Genomic DNA, 22,692 nt, shown 5'->3' with positions numbered 1-22,692 from the left:
TTAGTAAATAACAGTCGCGCAACATGAAAGATTATACGTTGTCTTTATTAATGTTATTTCAATACGTTAACGTACATTAATTCATCAAACCGATTATAATCGAAATGTAATAATTTTGTAACAAAAGGTTTCGAAAATTATCGATAACAAGATTTAGGCATGGTTATTTCAATCATTAATTACCATTCAATAATCAATTATTGTCACAACATTTTAATAATTCAGGTAAAATTTTGATTTATACAATAATTCATAATTAAAATGGATAAATATACTTTCCCGCGAAATTATTAACGAGATTTAGCAGGCAATATTGGTCTGATAAATTGTCGATAAATTTCGATACCGCAATTGATTCTCTCGAATAATCGACATGCGGTAGAAAATTCAAACCAATTATCGTAGGATTTCAAAGACGAATCCGCTTAGAAGCCACGAGCCACGTCTCGGCGGGGATTTCCGCGAGATCTCCAAGTCGACGACCCTGTTTTCGACCGGGCAAACAAATTCACGGCACCGGCGTTGAGAGAAGCAAAAGAGGGAGAGGGAGGAGGAGGAGGACAGAGAGATTGGAAAAACTTTTTCCAGGGTGCGGTCGCGAGAAACGCTTCCACTGGAAACGCGCACATATACAGACGCACACCGACGCACAAGCGCTTGGTTATGCGCGTGTCGGTGTATCTATACATTTGTCATGATTTGAACTGGGATAACCCTCCCGGTTTCATCCCAAAATCGATAATACGTATTACCCTCTAATAGAGAATCGGGCGCTCCACGCGAGTTTTACCCGCCCGCCCGCCCACCCTTGTCCCACCTGATCCGAGAGCACGAATAATCTTGCGTCTTTCGCAGATGTAATACGATATTCCGTCATTCCTCTCTGCCTAGCATCCTCCCGCCAATCGCAGGACCAGCGATCAGGACGATTACTGTAAAGATACAGGTTTTTTCTTTTTTTTTTTTTTTCGACAACTGGAGTCGTCTTCTCTTTCGCATCCCGCTAAGTATATTACGTGAAATAAATTCTGCACATCGTAATTGGCGACGCTGTCGAGACGCAAAATTCGTCGTGTAATATAAAAATTTATATTATTCAGTATATTATATTATTCCTTTTCATTTTGTTATCTAGTATATGTTGATCAGATTTAATCGGTGCAAGCCTTCGGTCGTCAAGTGCGAATAATGTGCGTCCGCGAACTGTCTTATCTTACGGCTCGATATATCTTATCTGTATCCGTGTGAGATAATGAGTGTTGAAATAAAAAGAACTACGCATCTCAAAAACACAGATCTGTTTCTACATACAATTAAAAAACTAACCCCCAGGGGATTAATCGCTTTTTAAATTCTACAATCTCCCCAAGATTCATTAAAAAAAAATAAAATAAAAAAAAATAAAATAACAACTTTGCTTTTAATTATTTGAATAATATCTACCATATCTCCGATCATCGTAAACTTTTTCATTGAATATTTCGGAAATAATATCATCATTGGGAATCGAGGGACATGAAATTCTCAAGCGAGAAAACAAACTTTTTCGAAAAAGGGGGTGGAAGGCACTTCGCATGTGGCGTCACGGTTGCCCGAGCCGCGACGCGTGTGCCTCGCAAACTGATTTTATCCACCCTACCGTTTATCACTTCTCTCTTTCTCTCTCTCTCTCTCTTTCTCTCCGCGAAATCGACCAGACTACATCGCCCGAATGCAAGTCGCTCGAGCTCGGTCGCCACCCTCTCCCGAGTTATGCCACTTCGTTTGGAAGCAATAATCCGCAGCGTGCGCAAATTCGTGCGTTGCCTGGATACGGAGAATCGCTCTTGTGCCGTTAGAACCGGAACGGTTTGCGCTGCCACGTCGTAATCCGCCGCACCGCTCATTAAACCCGGCGAGATGCGATCGGTTCTACGGAATCCGTTTTCTAAGCGGCGCAATTGGTCGCGCGGCTCTAAATTCGAAAGACAAACGGCTTGGGTCAGAAAACCCTCGTCGAGATCTACCGTACCGCCGCACGTCTGGAGTGCCGCACGGACGCATGTTTGCGCTAATACCGTGGGATTGAGGCTGCGAATAAATTTCTGCGAAAAGAGCAGCTTGGATAGCTCATTAACTCCTGTACACCCTCCTCCCGCCGAGCTCCAAGTAAGCTCGTGAGTAGCCGAGCTATCGTGATCTCTGGAATATTTTCTTTCGAGGGATCAATGCTCGCATTACTATAAGTCGCAACAACTAGAATCATCGTAGGGCATGCGAAGGCCATCTTAATTCACGAAACCGGCGTTTACAGCATCCAAAACGGAAGACGAGGTCCCCCTTTTAACGTCTGTTATTCGTTTCGTACGATAATAAGCAAGCATGTTGCGCCACTGATTAAGTTGCGAATGAGTCAGACGTCTGGAATTGGCGTCTTAAATTCGTGTCACGTTATTGTCATTGTATTCCGCGATTTCTTTCCGGATTATTTCATCTTCTTCCGATTTATTAATCGTTCAGATCGAGCCTAATCCCGAGGCACATAATTTAGAGCGCGAGTTCCTCATTTTATTTTACTCCCTATTAAATTAGAATAAATTAATAACACGTGACAAGCAATTGTTTTCAATTTTCTGTTTCGTGACACGAGAACGTCATCAGAGGTGACGAATCGGACATCTCGAGTGGCGAATCTTGGCAAGCCGATACGGCGGTGGTGCCTTCAGATAAGAAGCGCGTCACGAACGTGCGTGCGTGCGCGCTAGTAAACGTGAGTGTGGGCGGATACACCGGTCTATTGAGCGTTACATTTCGTTAACAACGCTCCCGCCAGTCGCGACATGACTGTTAACACGACCTAAATATCAGCCGGCGAGAACGACGACATTTCGTGACACATGGACGGTCTGCTATTCGCGTACGAGACGCGTCTTATCGCTTCCGCGGTTTCATCCTCGATAAGCCTGCCGCGGGTCCTTACGTTATCCACCGTCGCAGATAACGAAAGGCTCCGCTGGACCTGGCGTCATATCGCGGTTTTTTCGTTTTATCTACGCTCGACTGGAAGAGAGCCACGTGCTGTCTGCGGCGTTAATTAACGTGAAACTTAACGGCGCTAGGTATTACGATAATAAAAAGTGACAGCTTGCAAAAAAAAAAAGAAAAAAAAGAATCGACAATTTGTATTCCAAATGCCTCGACGTTTCCTCCTCTTCGGTGAGGTCCCGAATTATACACGTCTTACAGTCCCACCAAACGGAATCGGCGCGTAAGAATCGTAATCTGCCGGTTGATAGGCACTTACTGCTTCTTGTGCAACGGCGCGTTTACGTAATCGCCGTTTCCAGGATAAGCTATCGCGCGGAATTTATTCAGATCACATTTCCCCTCGGTCTCCTCTTCACCTTGCGCGAAATCGCGATCGCGTATCGTTTCCACTTCGTTGTCCACGCAGATATTCCAGACGGAAGTTTATCGCGGCCCTCTCGCCTCGTTTTTGCCGTCCCGACATATTCGCACCTTTCGTCTCGCGATCAACGCGATCGTTTACTTCCGGCTTGAAAAACGAACCGCGGCGTCTTCTCGTTTACGACACTGCCGTAAGACTTCACGATTAAACTCGGGGCATCCTCAAGCGAAAAACAACGTAAAGAACCCTGACGCATACACGCTTTGACGGATGTTTGTAACAAATTTCGGGCGCCCGATTGGTTTTTGCGCGTCGTCCACCTGCCGTTAATCAGCCGCGCCTCTCTCGCGCTTCGCGAAATGATTTAATTTCGAACCGAAAACTCGCGCGGCAAAAAGTGACTCCGCGGTATAATGGCGCGGTAATATTTCAGCGTCGATGCAAAGAGCAATTTTTTTTTTTTTCCCCCTATCGAACGCCAACGAGAGACGGGAAAAGAGAGACAGTCGCGACAGAGGGGAGGCGCGTACACGATTGCAGATGCAATTACGATATTCGGCCGTGCAAATGTAAATGCGTGGCTACCGGTCACGGATGCGCAGGATTCGACGCATCGGCTTTCGAACGAAAAATGGGAGACCACCCCCCTCGTCGCGGCCCGCTTTTGAATAATCGTTATTGCCGCAACCCGTTGCGCGCGCGTTAACCGAGCGAGCGCGGCTTCAAACTGTCACGCTTGTTTTAAAGAATCACGGTCCGCGTCGGCGTCGAGAGCCACTTTACGCGGCATTCTCGCGCCACCGGTTCACGCATTCCGATAATCAGGCGCAATTTAACGTGGATTGTAGAATCGCGCCTGAAACCGCTTGAAAAATATATTCGCGCTGACGGGCGGAAATAAATTGCGCTGGGGAGGGGACAATCGCGCGAAGAGCCGAATCAGAGGAACGTCGACATTTCAGCGCGGGTGTTCGGTTCGAAAATCCAACGGGATAAACCGCGAAAAAATATTCCGCGGCCGCTCGATTCCGTCGCGCTCCAAGTTTTTTTTTTCCTCGAGTAAAAGCGGTGACGTATATCTTCTTGGAGTCCGGGTTGGAACGCATTAATTTACGCTGGTAGCGCCGGGAGCGAAATTATCAGAATGACGCGACCTACTCTATAAAGTGTATAGGCGAGGCACCGAGCGCGCGCGGAATAGAGCAATAATGTTTGCACCGCGTTGCGCACAAATATGTGCAACGTGGTTACACAACGCGAGAGCGGCAAGACGACAATACGTTGTCACGCCGGGCATCCTCCGAGCCTCGACCGAACGAGAGCTGCCCCGTCCATGTAACCGACCAACGACAGACAGCCGCTCATCCACCACGCGAGCGAGAACGTGCATCGCGCCAACCGCGAGGCCGCCCGCTCTTCCTGATTACGATTATTGTTAAATGTTACGTGTACACTGTACGACGAAGTGCAAACGTTAATAATATTCTTCACCGAACGATGCTCCGTGCTTCTATGAAAAAGAAACTGAACGTATAATTTAAAAAGAAAAAAAAAAATTAGGAGATCGTTGCAATAAAAAAAATAATAATAATAAAAAATGTTTTTAAGTTGCAGTTGCTCGACTCGGAGAAAAAGCTACCGGACCACGTAAACTACAGTGGCTGAAGTAAACGAAATCGGACGTAGTCGAATTCGACGAGATCCGAGAAGGAGTAACGGCGGAAACGAGGGTAAAGAAGGCCGCAGGCCGTCGCGCGCGAGAAACGTCGAAGAAAACTTCTTGACCTAATTCTTTTTTCCGCAGCCACGTCCTCGGGCGAGGAGTTTATTGCGCGGCCTGCAAAAGCACCGGGAATTCAGCGCGAAAGGCTTCCCCTGAGAAAAGCGATCACGTACGGCGCGAGTTTTCGGCGTTTTCTCCGTGCGAAATTGAGATAAGATCCTCGGCTGGCAATCGCACGCGTAAGGGCTCCTCTCCGGTTCGCGCAAAGCCATATTTAGCTTCGATCGCGCGCGCCGGTTACTTTTGGACGGGCTGAATGACGCCCGCGAATATGGGCGAGCGGACTCGGTAACAGAAAGTCTTTTGCCAGTCTTTTTCCGAATAAATAGCCCTATACCATAAGTCGAAATAAAAAATAATCCAGTCACACCCGAGGGGATAATCTTCCAATTTTGTACATACTTTTTTCCGTAACGCGAACAGAACTGATCCGGAAACAATTAAGTTTAAAATGCTTTCAAAAATTTTGTACTTTTTTGCGATCTAACGATTTACGTTCGGATATCCGTATCTGCCGCGAGGTATCTTTCCTCGAAAGGAATGCTTTTAAATCTCATTAAAGAAAGAAAAAAATTAAAAAAAAAAATATCAAGTTGAAAGATGTGTTAGTGACAAAAGAATATTTACAGACGGATTTGTTAAGGCACGAGCGTACGCGGTGTTGTGTCGCTACGATATGGCGCACGTACCCATCGACGCCGTGTCCCTTGACATGTAAATTTGCGTAATTATAATTACAAATCTCACGGACCCAGACACACCGGAATCACGTGATCGTAACGCGCCTAAGTGTCATAAACGCGATACGCGAAACCACTGGCTCGGGTCGACTCGATCTTATCATGATTTGCGTCTCGGTATCGTACAGTATTTCGTTCCGCGCTCGAAGACTCCCTCCGAGGGGGCCGGTTAATCCAACCGAGGGAACCTCGGCACGTTTTGCCGATTCTTACGACATATTATAACGCGCGGCACATGTAAATTGAATCAACAAACGTTCGACTCGATTATACATTCCGTCGTCGGCCGACAGATCGACTTGGTAGACGTGCATTTGTGGACATTATTATCGTGCAATACGAGGAGATAAGATACGACCTTCTCGCTTTAACGTGCCGCGTCGATTTCGTACGTAACGCGGGAAAGGTGACAAGCCCGTGTATTTCGCGGAGAATGTTCTACATCCGTATTAACCGGCCTGCATTGTCGACGTACGTATCACTTCCGAGAAGACTGCGCCAATGATCGGGGAAACGGTGGCAAAGATAAAGAGACAAAAAGAGGGAGAGGAAGCGTTACGCAATCTTGTCGTCGTACTTGTCGGTAATTGCTTATTTATTGCGCTGTCGCGCGTGTTGGCTTCTCTCTTTTTCTCTCCAAGTTACGTTCGCGACTACGTTTGCTGACGACGTTCTGTCAACAACCGGCGAAAAGACAAGCTATTCGTGAATAGAATCAACGAAAGGTGTAGAATAAATATTTCTCGCGCGATTCCCCGAGAGAAATACATTTTTTTTTATCTATTCTTTGTGTTATATATATAAAATATATATATATTATTTTTAATCTACTACTCGCCCCGATTATTCCGCGATTTTACCAGGAGCCCCCATACGTGCACGTCATGTGCAACATGGCACATGGTAGCCGTCAGACGATGTATGCGCGTAATGCCGGAGAAATTCGCGAAATTATTCACCACGTGCGTGGGAGGTGCCCACTTGCGACGCTCGGCCACACGCACGCTACAAGTTTTACATGTAATTCACGTGGCGCATTGCGTGCACATTACAGTATTAAACGCTCAGAATATACCCCGCTGTTGCTTATCTCGGTGTCTCGGATACGGTGCTGCAATGCTAGCGGAATAATACGGGCGCCCTTTACAAAATCGCTCGATACCGTCGCGCCCTACGTAACGACCGCGCGCTGCTCGCCGATCGAAAGTTTAAAAAAAATTAAAAAAAAAAAAAAGGAAAGAAACCTCACCGAAAATTACTTACTTCAACCTCCGCGCTGTTAACGCCCTCGGCCAGTCGTAGCATACAAGCCGCGTTTGCAACTCGCTTCTCGTTTGCAGAAATTCAAAGTTTAATTTAAAATGTAATACAGAGTTACGGAAAGTTTAGAAATAAATTACATTCAGATGTCTTTCCGATCTTCCTATGGATTAATTTCGCCTCGCGACAATAAGTTTAGAGCCCTGTCTACCGTTAATTAAATAACCCTCCTCCCCCTCCCTCCTAGCCCCGTTCTGAATCCCCGTGGTGAATCGCAGTGGAGAACGGCGCGGGGCGACGATTTTTCGGCGAATCGCTAAAGAGGAAGAGCGAGCAGATCGATCGCGGAGCTGCAACCCGTCGTTCGAGGTTGTAACGCGTGGCGCTTTTCACCGTAGCGATAAATTCTGAAGCGTACAAGCTTCATGTGCGCCGACATATGCGGGGGCCGTCGCCTTTGCTACCGCACGCCGTTCGTGGAAAATATTCCAGCACCCCGATTAGCGCGACTCGCCAGGGCGTCGAATTGGCTATCGAACAAACAGCGCGATACAACGACTTACGTTCGTGATCGTTCTTGGAAAGAACTGCAATATGCATGACGATCATAACTGCTTAATCACACACAACGTGACCGAGATATTGTTCTTTTATATTGTTCTCGTTTGCATCCAATACGTTTTGTCCTCAGAACTGATTAAGTCACGGTAAAACTATAAAGACCGACGACACCGAAATCGTAGATTATGCGCGGAAGAAAACTATTGATCTATGCAAACGTCGTGTTATTTATTAGCGAAAGAAGCGAGCTTAATCGAGGTTTGATGTTAAATTTGCAATGTGTTATTATTGTAATGCGAGAGCTTAGCAAATGTAATACCGGCATCATGAAGTTAATGATATAAAAAAAAAGTTAAAAAAATATATGTATATATGTATATCTCGCTCGAACTAATTATTTCGAAATATTAGAAGCGTTGCCGGGCGCATCGTTTCTCCGCTTGGAAACACCGATCGAGTGTCAGCGCGAACTTTCCGCCGTCCGTTTCATCGATAATTCGTCGGCGAGCGTTTTCTTTCAGTGTTAAACTTTTCATCGGGGGCGTTTGATTCGCGTTATAAGCGTGCACCCGCGAGGCAAGAAGGGCGCTTAATTATTCACGGCGATTCTTTATTCATACTTGCTATCTCGTGCCGAAGCGGAGGCGCTTGATTAAAAACAGTGTCGGCGACGGGCATTTCCTACGAAACTCTTGGTGAAGAGAAGCAGTAAACTTGCCTCACAACCACGTACGCACATTCAAATATTAATTGTGTTATCGTTATAAATAATTTGACAATAATTTCCTTCTATAACTGCTCAACCGATTTGTGTCTGGCTTTGAAACGCAGCGAGTAAAATATAACGTCGCGAAGTAAATATTTTTTTTTTTTTTTTTAATTTAAAACATCGGTAAGGAGAAGCCTCGCTACTTAGCCAACGCGATTCCGCACGATATTCTCATTCGCGACTCAATATTATCAACATTCATGCAAATACCAACTATCTTTCCGGAAGTTTGCCGATGTTTAATTCAACGACAGGTCGCTTACATCACTTACGTGTCATATGACATAGTTTTGTTTCAGTACACTTTGCCTTGCCGGTCAGTCGCTTTCCCGGAACGGTGAGGAATCAAAGGCGTTCCCGCCTGCATTCGTTGTGACACCAACTTCGCTGCGCTTTATTCGCCGGCGCGCGAAATGCCGAGCAAAGAGTTAAACGAGTATAGGGCATCGACTTTTCGGCACGCGTTACCGTAACATTATCGATCCCTTCGACCTCCTTCAACTTCCCCCACGACTTCGCATTCGCAACTTCTCAAGTGTTAGTCCGTGCACGAAAATTGCCAAGATACGCGCGAAGAACAGGCGCTAAATAAGGGGAAGGAACTCGGAAGAACAAAGACAAAATCATAGCGGTCCAATCCCGCGTTGAACTTCGCCCGCAAGAATCAACTTCCGGCGAGAAAGTTGTTGCCTTTAGGCCTCTGTCGCGCGACGGAGAAAAAGTTTTTCGAGACGGTTGATGCACCGGGAAACTCGGCAGATCGACCGCCGCACGTTTCTCCGCGGGGACTAATCGGTTCCGACGCGTTTATCTCCAGCGCCGCGTCGATACGTCGCGGTATCGATGGTTGCAGTTATTAGCGAAATGGCAAAATGTGCGCGATATCAACGCACATTGCGTATTGATGCGAAATGATTCTGATATGATAAACCGATGCTCTCCCGATTAGTTCATGTAAAATTCATGCGAATGCCTATAGCGCAATTATCGGCGTTATACGAGGCCGCGGACGATATATATATATTTTTTTTTTCGTTAAAAATTTCTATGAAATAAACCGCCGCCGAGGGTGTGTATTATTTAACGAATTATATAATTTCTTTAAGATAACGGCCGAGAATAACGACGCTCGTGCCGTCGTTTCGATCCCGACGGTCCCGATCAATGATTCACGATTCGTTCGCGTCAAAATTTCTTCGCTCACCGTAGAAGATGCCCCTGCGAAACGAGGAAGCGCCCGGGGCTTTATTAACTCCGCGTGATTTACAACTGCCTTCTCTCGCGGGTGATACGTTTCACCTCGTTCGAAATAAGCGCGCGCGAGCTGCGATTTAATTGCAAAAGATTACGGACGGCGGCGGATGATTTACAGCCGTTTCGTTACCGACGATCGTTCGCGATACGACTCATTACGAATCCTTCGTATTCCCGTTTGCAGCGCGCCGTGTCTGAGCTCGACGAGATTACACGTGCGATCCTCGATTGAAAATCAAAGGCCGTCTCCTTTGCGATTTCAATTAAATTACTTTCCACGAAGATTCCGTTCCCGGCTTCGTCCAGTCGGCCAGACTTAAACGGCGTAACAATGCACTGTTTGGAGTGAAAGTGCTGCAGAAAGTATCGTCGCGAAGATATTTATAGCCTTAATAGCGTTTCTCGCGAGTTCGCACGGTTTGGGACTTACCGAAGGATACATCTTAAGAAATAAGCGTCGGATATAAAAACTATTGAGCGACGTATGTTTATACAAACTTCTGTAAAATTGAAATCTTGACACTTCGGTGTAAAGCAGTGCATATATTGTGTACGTGAATCATTAAACGTTATCTTGAGAAAAGTTCGTGCCACTGCTGATAAAATTGCGTCATCGGAGAGCTAATAAAGCCACGACTGATAAAATAAATATCTTGTAAAAAAAATAAAATAGAATAAATTCCACCCTCTTTCCCTCCCTTCTCGTTTTATTGTTGGGAAATGTCCGGAATATCGTTTAAGGCATATCGCGATAGTTGAGAAAGAAATACAAAGGTATTGCTGACGATACGATATTATCGATTAAGTATTATGGAAGCCGTACTAAGGATGTAATTCGACCAGCAGCACTATATATGCATTCGTAATTATTATTGTCTTACGATGACGCAAACAATCCGAGTCTGAGGCTCGATTATCCAACCTAAAATCCGTCGTTCCTTGCACTAAATGACACGCGGTCGCAAACGCATTCTCCTTCTCTGCGATCGTTTCTATCTATAGAAGCTATACCATTGTTCACGTAGTATCTGTAGGTACTACATTTGTAATAATTTATCGCAGTATTTTTTTTTTTTCTTTTTACAACAATTAAGCTATTTAAATTTTTATTCGAAATAGAATTTTTTAAAAATCAAACAATAAAATTAGCACGATAAAGGAGATCGTTGAGATCTTGATCTATCGAAGGTGATCGCATCGTGATTATTAAAACGTATGGAATTGACCGATGGCTCGAGGAAGGAGCCGCGAATTCGTAAACTCGTCGCGGGGCCATTCTCGGTCGTGGCCGTGTCAAGTGGATCCACGCGAAGTGTACAACGTGTGTCCATTGCGATACGGGATGCGGCCTCGGTGGGCTCAATATACGTAGCCAAGCGCGCGCGAGCGAGTTCAGGCCAAAGTCTAACAGACACGACACACCTCCGACCTTCCTATCGATCTGCGGCCGGAGGTTTTACGCGTCCTCCACCCTCCGTAAGCTCGACGACCCTCTCTTCCCGCCCTCGCTCTGTCTGACTCTCTCTCTCCCCTCCTCTACCCCTTGCTCTTCAGCCGTATAACCCTCTCTCTCTCTTGGTGCCCAAGTCCTGGCGAGAAGGAAAGGCGAACCTGCCTGCCGAGACCCTCGCCATGAGAACGAGTTTCTCGTCCACCTCCTCCTCCTCTTTCTCTGCCAGCAACTCCTCCGTCTCCTCTTCCACCTCGGTACTCGCAAGCCCGCACCCTCGCAACCCGTTTCTATCGCACCCCTCGTCACCTACGGACTCGCGACGGGGGAAGGGGGGGGGAGAGGAGAGAGAGACGAAGCGGCGCGGAGAGAAAGAGAGCCAATAATGCGTCTTTACGACTCCGCGCTTTCGCAACACCGCCACGCCAGCTATGCGCACCGCACCGCGGCCGTTCTCGATTTGATTTAAAGACGAGCTGCCGCTTTAGCGTCCCGCGCGTAAACCGAGATACCGCCCGACGGCTTCGTAAGATCGACCCACCACGCAAAAATATCGTTTTTATTTTCATGATAAGACCCGGCAGCGCACCAGCGGGTCTAACCTTACCAGTCGATCAAAAGTCAACGAATAAATTATGTAACAATTGCCAATTTAACGACCACTGTCTACATTTGATCAAAATAAAAATTGAAAATTTTTCTTTAAATTTGAATCGTGCCTTTTTGTGATTTTGACAAAACGTATTCCTTTTTTATTTTCCTTTTTTGCCTTTCCAAAGTTCCACTTACGCTCAATTGTACGATTATATTTTCGTTGAAGAGTAATCTCCGCCACTGTCAAAGAGTCCGAAATTCAAAGCAGAGGAGCGATAATTTCGTGGCGCTTTGTATAAATAAGCGTGCAGCGATGATGTATGGGCGAGGTGGGCGGGAGACGGTACGCGAATAATGAATTCGGTCGATCTTCGTGAAAGTGGGAGCTATCGCGAGATCCGTCAAGGAGGCGCGCGACTTCATCTCCTTCTACTACATACCTCCTCTCTCGTTCCTTCTCTCGAAATATCTTCGTTACCGGACGAGAGCGAGATCGGACGGCATGGCTAAAGTCCAGAAAACTGAAACCAGAAATTCTCTCTCTTTCGCGCGCGCGCGCGCCCGTGCGATATTTCTGGATATGGGCGCGCGAGAATTCATGGCCGGAACGACTTTTCGTCACGCTGGAAATTAGTTGAGAAACGCGGCGGTTTATCGCATCGTAAACCGCGCGCGAGCGCTTTGGCGTAGCGAATTGCGCGCAATGGTTCCTCTCCTGCCGTTTCCTAGACGAGGAAACGAGAGGAGTAAAAGAGCGACGTCTGTTCGAAATCCGGATAAATAGTGGCTGTACGTCAAAGTTTGCGCGCTCCATAACCCGAAACCGAATATTGACACTGGCAAACGAGAAAAAGATAATGACGCAAACGTGCACGTTGGGAAAGTACATAATATACGGAAAAACAGAACACCCCTATAGAAATCAAAGCTAGACGGGAAAAGGCCGAAAGAAAAAAAAAAGGAAAAAAAAAACGAGCTATCTCGTGGTTATGGATGAAGGAAAACGCAGCCCGTGAATGACGCCGACCGTGAGTATCACCGCGTATGGGACGAGCATTGATACGCGCAAGTCACGAATCCCGATTATTTCGGACGACTTTCTGTCTCCTCATTGTCCCTCCTCCACCGTGCTCCTCTTTCTCTCTCTCTCCGGTCGCTGCATCTCCGTTTTCAACGATGTGCAGGCTAAATATATCCTTTACGGACACACGGGGGACTATCGACTGAGCCACGGAGAGCGAGACGTAGGATTCCCGTTTAAAGTGTATCCCAATAACCCGCCCAAGGTCATCGGGCAGATATTTTCGTAGCCTAAAATCACGATTTGCGCTTCTTCTTCTTTCTCTTTTTTTTTATTATTTTTTTTTTATTTCTTAAAAACGTGCGCACGAACTCAAAATCACGAGACGAATCGCGACGTGAAATCTTATCGGTTAAACGGTGGAAAGAAAGATTGGATGTCATAATCGGCCTCGACACAAGACAATTCGTAAAAACGCGTAATCTTTCTTAGTCAGCGCGATATCATTTTCCGTGATTCTGTGCGCTGTGAACGTAATAATGTCGATAGCGCAGCGATCTATCTCGGTGGTCTCAACGAAGCGCCTACTCGTCTCCGAAGTAAATTTATCGCGGTGAACCGGCGGATCCGTCGTTTTGTATGGCAACATGCTCTATTTTCGCTTTAAAGTAACGACGGCCAATACCGCTCTCCTTCGATTCGAAATATCATTATTACGACCAGCAGTTACAGACTAATTAAGCGGAGAAATTTAATCAAGCCGCGAACACCGCCGTGATTTATCGCTACATTTTAAATAATGCGACAAAAATCGCTATCAGATAACTCGGAAGATAAACCAAAAATACGAGCACACGAAGTATCAATTTTTATTAATCGACGCGACGTATGCCTTTAACGTGAATACCGTGCCTCACGTTTTCTGCGGTGTTAAAAGAAGACATTCAAGGACGAGCCAAAATTCCACGTCGAATAGTACTCGACGAGTCGGTCCAAGGAGAGAAAGAATCAAAGAGAGAGAGAGAGAGAGAGTTCTTACTAAGAAAGAGAGAGATTTGCGCCGACTTTCCTCAATGTCACTCCACGTTGGACGCGAATTGTCCTCGTTATCGCGCTCCTGACGTCGCCGATAACGGCCGGGCGTATACGTATACGTGCACACGCCGACGGTCGCAGGCGTCGGCATCGATCGCCAATAGCGCGAGATCCGCGCGCGCGGATACGACGAGGAACGGGATAGGAAGAGGCGGCCGCCTACCTCCGGACCGTCGTCGACGTAGCCGCGTCTCGGCTTCTCATTTCATCACCGAGAGAGTCGTTCGTTTCCGCTGGTCGGTCCGGTGCGGCTTGACGCCACGCGGCGCGTAATCAAGTGGTATAAATAATTCCGACGCGCAGCCATGAGCCCCGCCGTCCTTCCGTCCACCCGTTCGCCGCCCGCATGACCGGCTTAATCCCTTGTTATGACACGCCAGAAATCGGGGTGCGCCACGGCACGCGTCACTAAACTGGAAACTCGCGCCCGCAATTCAGAGATCCTCCAAACTAGACTCGCTACTCCGATCAGACCCCGCGATAAATTTCAAACCGGATTGCCGCGCGTTATCTTTTTTTTTTTTTTTTCCGTCGCGGAACAGGGTTCCGAGACATTTTCGAAATTAACGCTAATTCAGTCGCATAAGTGGCAGAAGTAGGTGCGATGTTATTGCGCGAGAAATTAACGCGCCGCGACTTGACGCACGAGTTTAATTCGGCTAAATTGCAAACGGTATTTAAAGGAATGGTGCAAGTCGGCGCTCTCTCTCTCTCGGCGAGCGCCACAGTATAGATTGGCTACTAAGAGAGCTAGCTTTATACAGATAATAGCTATGAACTAGAACCCAGCAAGCCACGCTGAAAGCACAGTTACGTTAATATCGCTAGACTAATTTTGACTCGTCGGTGAAACGCTGAAGATAACGGTACGCGCCGGAGATTTTCACGTCGCGTTTTTGCGCTCGAAGCACATCGAACTTGGCTAAGCGAACTTATAACAATGCCGCGCATTAATAACGTCATATACGTATATTATTATATATATTTTAATAACGAAAGAAATTTTCGAAAGATTATTCCAACCTTTCCGTTGAGCGAACGTTAATTTCGAGCATTGCAATTTATCAAACCCTATAATTTCAATGAAACTTCTACACCATGCTGGATATCTAGTAAGCTCGGGCCATATTACGCGTCTTGAGTATCCAACTTTGACAAAACGATGTTCGGGCCCGGTATTCAACATCGGCGTTTCCTACGGCGAGGCGACTTCGAAAAATAGCGGAAAACGGTACGGTACGGGCGTGCGCAAGTGGCCGATTCCGCTGACTAACGCCCCGGATCGCGAACCGGTCATTAGTGCAACGGAACCGGTGCATCAGGGACAGAGAGAGCGCGGCGGAATGTCCGCGAGCCGGCGCGGAGAGCGCGATGGATGCCCCTATTATCAGTCGCTCGGCCGCCAGAATGCCGTTAGACGCACCGGCGGTCAATCTATTGTCCTACGTGCGCGCATGCAGCTCCGAGGCTCCGCGGGCGTGTTCCCGCGAGGCGAGCGCGATGCGAAGCGAGGCGGGAGTTTAACCGGGCGACAGAATTAGCTCGCGTTCTACGAGGAAAATCTCTAACTCACCGCCCCGGTGCACCGTCGCTTTCGCCACGTCGTACGTTTCAGCATCTTCGCACGAATTTATCGCGATACGATTTATCGTCATCGTGGATTTGCCAAATTCTTCCGTGCATCGACTGCGGGAGCATCGCGTCCCGTCTTCGAACCCGCCGCGTAGGAAATCGCGAACGGGACACGGCGACTTACGCGCGGCGCGTTAAGAGGCAAAAGAAGATTAAATTTAGCCGACACGTTTTGATAAGGAGGGATCGATTGTCGAGAAGAAAAGCAGATCGAGAAAACGTTTATTCCGCACCCCCGCGAGTAATCCCTCTAAGCGCGAAGCGACAGAAATAAAGCCTGCGTTTATAGTAACCGCGGGTGAATGGAATTGAAAGGGTGAATCACTTCCGCTCGCTTCAACTTACTCCGGCCAACTCTCTCGATCGTCTCGAAGAAGCGCCGGCTGATCTCACACGCCCGGTCGTCCGCGCTTTCTCTAACTTGGCGAATTTTCCAATTTAATCCAATTCGCTCGCCTCGATATCGCACTTGTCCGCTATTACGCATCGATTACGGAGACGCGAGACGATGAAAAGCGATTGAGTGCAACGACGCGTTATAAAAAAAAAAAAAGAAAGAAAAAAAGACAGCCGACCAGAAGTCCTCAAGCAAAATTTCCTAGTCCCGTAAACGAATAAACGTCTTTCTGTTTCTTTCTTTAATACTATTCAGCACGAGGGAGTAGCGTGCCGGTGTTGCAACGAAAACTTACGGTACGAATACACCTGTGTGTTATACTCCGAGACACATAAGGCGCGATTTCAATACAAACAGCGGGGGCTTGTATGACGCGTAATACAGTTACAACGGCCGGTAGTTTCCGGTTTCTTTGTACCGCCGAGAGGAAGACGAAACGGACAGGAAACGGGTACCATAAGCTGGCCAAGTTACCGCGAGATCTTCGAAGGTCTTTTATTCCCTCATTGCAAGTTTCTTGTCCAACACGTTTGAGTCCCGAGTCGAAATGTCTGACGTGACTTTCGTCGAGCTAATTTACGTTACTCTAAAGCAGAGCCGCGATAACGAACTCGCGCGATTACCTTTTTATTCGAGGGTTTCGCCGTTTTTTTTACGCCGCGGAGAGAAGATGCATTTCTGTCAATTTTTTTTTTTAATTGTAAATAAAGTAATTATTGCAAATGAAAAACGTACCATCATTCCAGGCAGTCTAATGTCGCAGGAACGACGTGACAGAAGAAAGATTTCTTTTCACAGAGAGGCCACCCGGGCCTGGGACCCTGGCAAAGGGGGGCCCACCATGCCCCTCCAGTTCCTTCGGTTCTGTTGCGTCTTTATGTCAATGCGACGGATTTCGCCTTCGTCACGCTCGTCGATACACTTTTCACGATTGCAAATATCAACGGAACTTGAATGTCATTTTGTCTCTGCTCGTTCGAACGCGTCAACGTTCCGTCTCGAATTCTCTCGCTCACTTTTTTTTTTCTTTCCCCCCACGTCTTTCCCGCTAGAAACTAATTTACATTTGCGTATAATTTCAGCAGCGATCGTTCAGCTTCTCGGTTTCTTAACGTTTCCGGAAATGATGCGCGCGAACGTTCGATATACTCGTCAAATTGCACCCGTCACGCCCGACGGAATCAAATTACGACTAAACACCAACCACTCTCGACTGCGAAAAGCTACACTGGAGAGTCTTTAGTTAATTTATTCGCACTTCTCGACGGCGCTAAATGTCACTCAATCTTTTCGTTCGCGATTTCGTAGCGGCGTGCGGCGCCGTCGATTTCCTCTTATCGATCGTTCGTGAAATGTAATGCCCATCTTAACAATTTGACTAGTTGTCGTCGATGACCGATGCGCCTCGACGTCGAAAAATCTTTCTCGCCTCTTCGGCCTTATCGCTTCCTCGCTCGAGTCGCCGATTCTCTTACTCGGGGAAAGAGAGCGCGCGGCACTTGGACGTGGCCTTGCCCGCTAGCGATTCCCTGACCTTTGAACTCGCCAAGTTCTCACAGCCGGCGACGATAAGCGACGAAACCGACGAGAGATGCGTATCAATGATAAGCTATTACGGCCGTGAAAAACAATCGCGGGACGGCGCGACTCTACGCGTCTCGGTAACGCAGTTCCGAAAACGTTCGCCGCTCTACCAGAAACATATATTAACCACTTTCCGCAAAATTCAACGTTCACGGGAAGCACTTTTCGCAGAGACGGGTCTCGACAAGAGCGATGCTGTTTTTTCGTGCTCCGAAGCGGTCTTGAAAACGCCTCGTCGAGGAAGCGCGCGCTTGCGCGCGCGTGCACGTTTTCTTTATTGACGGCTCGCGCTATCGCCTCGTATCGCGGATCTCGGGCATGACGTTGCTTTCGTTCCAGAAAACGATCCGGCTCCCGTGGTCCTCCCCCTCCCCGGCTTGTCGTGCGTGGGAACGGATACGGACGTGCGAAGAAAATCGCAACGGCTGGCGGCGGGAAGTGGCGCTTCGATTTTCCCTCGTAAATCGTCAACAGGTGGTTTTCCAAACAACGAACGCACGGAACGCACGCGGCGCGGATTACGCGATTTCCGCGCGCGGCGACGATCGTCGTCGGCGAGTTAGCCGCGACTCCGCGGCGTGTCCCTTCGGCGAACAGCTGATCGCAGACTTGGCTCCCTCTCGGCGGGGGCGACGGGAGGCTAGAGGCCGCGATACCGCGATATCGCGTGGTTGACTGATCGCGCCTCCTCGGAGTTTTCCCCCTTCGCTGACAGACCCCGGAGCAGAAGCTGTCGGCACTCCTGCTGCGCCGCGCGAAACTTCGCGTACTGTTATATCAGAGACGCTCTTCTCGCGCGCCCTTCCCTTCCGCCGCTGACGATGTCTCGATCGCGTTCGCGAAAGACTATTTTCGTTCCCGGGATGACAGAAACGGCGGGTTTAAGCACGCGCCGGCTCTTTCCCACTCGGTCGAACCCTGCTTTTTCTGCGCTTCCTGCAGTCTTCTCGGTGCGCCTGACGTTCGTCTCGCCCGCGTTACCCTCGTGGTCGTCGCGCGTCGCGCTCACGAATCTTGATATTGTTGTCCTCTTCGTCGTCCTCCTCCCCGTTGCCCCGTTGCTCGCTCGGCTTACAGTACAGGGATCGCGCGTGCCTCCCCCCACGCAGTGGACGCGCAGCAGAAGGAGGATGAGACGGAGGAAGGCGACCGGGTTCTTTCATACGCAAACATCGGCTGACGGACTCTCGTCGTGCGGCGTCTTGGCCGTCCGACGCCCACGAGCGAGCAGGTAGTAGCTGCGCCCCTTTAAACCAAAACCACTCGCGCACTCGTCCACTTGCGGCTCGTGCGGGGCGAAGGCTGAATAACGTCGTCGTTCGCTATCTCTCGTCTCTCTCGATTATCTTAGCCAGCCTGGGAGGAGAGTGGGAGGAGGGTGCACGTGCGAAATCGTAACGAGGAACCTTGTACGAATATGAGGAAGTGAAAACGTCCGCTTGCCGAGTTACGTCTGACAGATCGAGAGACAGAGACCTGGCGAATTTTCCAAAAGGTTAAACGCGCCGAAGAAAAGGATAGATAAAAAAAAAAGGAAAAAGGTGAGAAGCGCAGAGACGCTCGGTTGTTCGTCCTGTCGAAGAACGCGAACGATGGACTCCCGCGCGTCCCGATCTCTTCGTAGCCGCGGCACGCGTGAGAGAGGACCACGGGAGGGGATTCCCACAGGAGGAGGGAGGAGGTGGAGGAGAAGCAGCGGCGACGGATACCGCGGTAGGGCCGGGAGGGCACGCGAGAAAGAGAGAGAAAGATAGAGCGAAAGAGAAAGAGTCGGGGGTGAACAAGGAGAAACGAGGAGAGAATGAAGGATGGGATGCGGGGGCCCGACGTGAGTGACGATGAGGGTGGAGGCGGAGGGGAAGGAGGCGGTGAGTATGGCGCGTGCCACTACACGCTAGCAGGTGAAGTGCGCGTGCCCAGAAATCTCTATTTCTCCCCCGTCGCGTTTCCGTTCTCTATCCACGATTCGCCGCCAACTCTTTCTTCCCGTCTTTTTCACCCCTTTTTCTTCACCCCTGCCCGCCGGTCCCGCCGTCTTCGTTCGCTCTCACGTTTTGCGGGCTTTCCGGATTTTCCGCGTCTCCAACGTGCGCTTTCTTCTCCCTCAAGCGACGTCGTCCCTTATCTCTTGACGTTCTCGAAAGGACAGCTCGCGTCCGACGTGCCTTTTCATTCTTGAAATCGCAAACTTCCGTCACATTTAATTTCACGAAGACTCCGCAGCGATGCACGGAGATTGTTTCGTAGTTTTCCGCGCGCGTCTCGCTCGTGCCGCGTCACGCGATTACAGCGACGCGTCGAGATGACCACGACGCGCCGGCATGATAATACGAAATCGATTCGCTCGATTGGGAGATCTCGGCGTGCATAATGTTTACGCCGCACGGTTAGGATATTCTAGCAGCCCGATAACGGTTGCCAACGAAAGTCTCGGAAACGATAAGCGTTAGCCGAGTTATTACAAGTAATTTACAGTGACGTCGTGACGTCGACTAACTCTAACATAGAGCTCACTTCGTACGGCGTTCGCCGATCATTCGGAGAAGACGACCACTTCGCGAAGCTCTTCGGCCGTTGGGTGTTCGATGGGTATCTCGTGCTCTCGATTGAGAATACGGTCAAAATTCCGACGGATGCATTGGCGCGACTGCACGAGGCAATTTCAAGGAAGCTCCAGTTCGGTCAATTCGTAGTCAGATCACTGAATCGTTCGTTTAAATCGACATCGCTCGTGAATTTCACTGTGAATCTAGTTCGGAAGCGAGAGAAGCGACGCCCAGCCGCGGGTGCGGAGGTGTCATATGAATATTTTTTTTTTTTCTTTTTCGTTTGTTTTCGCGCGCGTGGTGCACGGCCCGCTCGCGACGCGGCTTTTCCGCGCGGAGGACCGAAGGGGACGACCCTCGGCGTCGGTACGTCGCGCGGCACGGAGCTGTCACCGCTGCGCACGTGGCTCACCAGGAGACGCGGTGCGACGGCACATCCCCCCGATACGGAGAACCTGACGCTTCGAGAAGTCGCCAGCCACTGACTACGTGCGTCGCGGTGGCTCTGGGCGGCCTGGTGGAGTAGCGGCTCCTCTCGCGGGGAGGCACGCGCGCCGACGACGTAGACGGTGTCGGCTGCGTTCGGCCGGACTCGACACCGTTCGCTCTCCTCGGGCACTTGGCCGGCGCAACCGCGACTCCGCCGGCGCGCCTCGCTCGCTCCGATCTGCACCCGAGGCCGCGCTCCGCGCCCGCCGGCCGTCTGCCCGATGCCACCCGACTCCGCGACTTCTAGAACGAACCTTACCTACCGTCCCGCCGCCCGCCCACCCGCCCGCCCCAACCGCCGTGGGTGTACCGTAATTGCGTACGACCGGTGTATATTGCACTGATAGTACACGCTGCGAAACAGTCGGTGTACCAGGAACGCTATTTTAATCGCTCGAATTATCGTCGCGAGCGTTCCTAGCATTCCCCACGCGCGTACCTAATTGCAACGATGTTTACGCGGCTCTGGAGATTTTGACGGCTAATGGGCAAGGTCCCTCGGATCGCGATCTCGCGCAATCGAAAATCAACGTTTGACTTACCGAATTATTTTATCGACGTTTCTCTTTGCTCCCGTCGAACTAAAGCAACGTACGTTTTACTTATCAAAACCTGGATCGCGGTAAACCGATGTTAAGAGGAGAAGGAACCGCGCTGGATCGACGTTAACACATCATCTTTAAGAAGTCTTTAAACTGCATTGCCAGTCTAAGAAAAAAAAAAAAGAAAAGAAAAAAAAAAAAGAAAAAGAAAAAGGAAAAGTGTAACGGCGCGCGAGAAGAAACGTAGTCGCAAGAGCGACTTAAAGGCGGCCTCCCGTGCAGCTGGCCGGAGTCTTTACACAGGCGCATTCGCACGACACGTCGTGCTCGTACACATCCAACCTCCTCCACTTCGACCGTTGCGTCATCACGGTTTCGCGGTGCGCCGGGATTCGGGCGGGGGGAGGGGAGGGAGAAGAGATCGCGCGCGCGCGCGCCAGCGCGAGCGAGCGGCGCGGCGAGACGGACGCATCTGTACCGCTCTGCTTACACTTACTACAAATCCGTCCCAGTGGCGCTCATCCGATCACCCGGCGTTGACGCGATCGAGCGGCGACGCGACGCACCGTCGCGCCGCGCCGGCTTGCCAGCCAGTGAATTAGTCAGTGGTTCTCCCACGCCGTCGTGGCACCGCTCGGGTCCAGCGTGCCGCCCGACGAGAATGCGATTTGAAAAATTCCAAAGGGACGCGAGAAAAGCTCGCGCGAGAAGAGCTCGCGCAAAAAGAGGCGGGCCTCACCGCCGCGGAAAAAAATCTAATCGCGGAAACGCGCGCGCCCGATCACTGGCACCCGCCGCGGTTTCGCGCTAATGACGATTGACAGGGCCGGTGATTATTCGCCGATGGATAATTAGACGACGAGATGTGCCACGGGACGCGAGACGCCGAGCGACCACCGGGTAATTGCGACGCGGATATTACTCGTGATTACGAGCGCTGCCTGCCTGCGGTGCACTCCGTAAATGAGAAGTAAAATTGGTAGATGGACGCAGGAACGCGACGATAATACCGAGGCGGCGGAGAACTAGGCTTTTAATTAAAAGTCTAACGCGGCGCCACGAAGGCGATCTCCCGCGACAAACGATGCCACCTACGCTGGCCATTCTCCACCGTTTATCCCGCGTTGACACGCAATTTCGTTCGGGCAACGCAATTTTCTACATTTTCATTCCTTATTCGAAGGACGCACCGCGAGATGTGTTCAATTATCAAAACCATTGGGCAATGATGACTGTTATACTCGATAAAGTTCGGCGAAACAAAAAGAAAAAAAGAAAAAAAAAAAAACTTGTAATACTTTGGAATTTCACCAGGTAGCCGTCGAAGCTAATGCATTTCCGTGTGCAATTTGTTTAATTCCGTCGTCGAGCGCCAAAAATCATGTTCCACGCACTCGCGAACTGAGAACGAATATGCGTGTCGACGTAATGCAATCCCCGTTAACGTAAGATGATCTCGCGTGATAAAAAAAAGATGACGTCGCATCGGTTTTCGTTGAATCTCAAGGCGCCCGAGATTCTCGAGGACAAGGCGGGGATGCCCGGACGGGAGTCTGCATCGGGACGATTATCTACCATTACTGCCAC

General features: G+C 49.3%; 1 protein-coding gene across 2 annotated transcripts in view; it reads right to left on the bottom strand.

The window, feature by feature from the left end:
- Mam (neurogenic protein mastermind) overlaps window positions 1–22,692 on the bottom strand; it is a 130,139-nt gene that overhangs the window by 41,106 nt on the left and 66,341 nt on the right. Inside the window, exon 1 of one of the 2 annotated variants that reach the window (XM_070654457.1) lies at window positions 16,680–20,807. The exons of the other annotated variant lie outside the window; for it this stretch is intronic. Within the exon in view, the coding sequence (XP_070510558.1) occupies window positions 16,680–16,685 (6 nt within the window). The 5' untranslated portion in view covers window positions 16,686–20,807. Of the gene's footprint in view, window positions 1–16,679; window positions 20,808–22,692 lie in introns of those variants that run through there. 2 annotated transcript variants of the gene reach the window in all.

The sequence above is a fragment of the Cardiocondyla obscurior genome, linkage group LG03 (assembly GCF_019399895.1).
Source record: "Cardiocondyla obscurior isolate alpha-2009 linkage group LG03, Cobs3.1, whole genome shotgun sequence".
NCBI lineage: Eukaryota > Metazoa > Arthropoda > Insecta > Hymenoptera > Formicidae > Cardiocondyla > Cardiocondyla obscurior.
The sequence above is the reverse complement of the archived record's forward strand: the minus strand, read 5'-3'. Positions and strand labels throughout refer to the sequence as shown.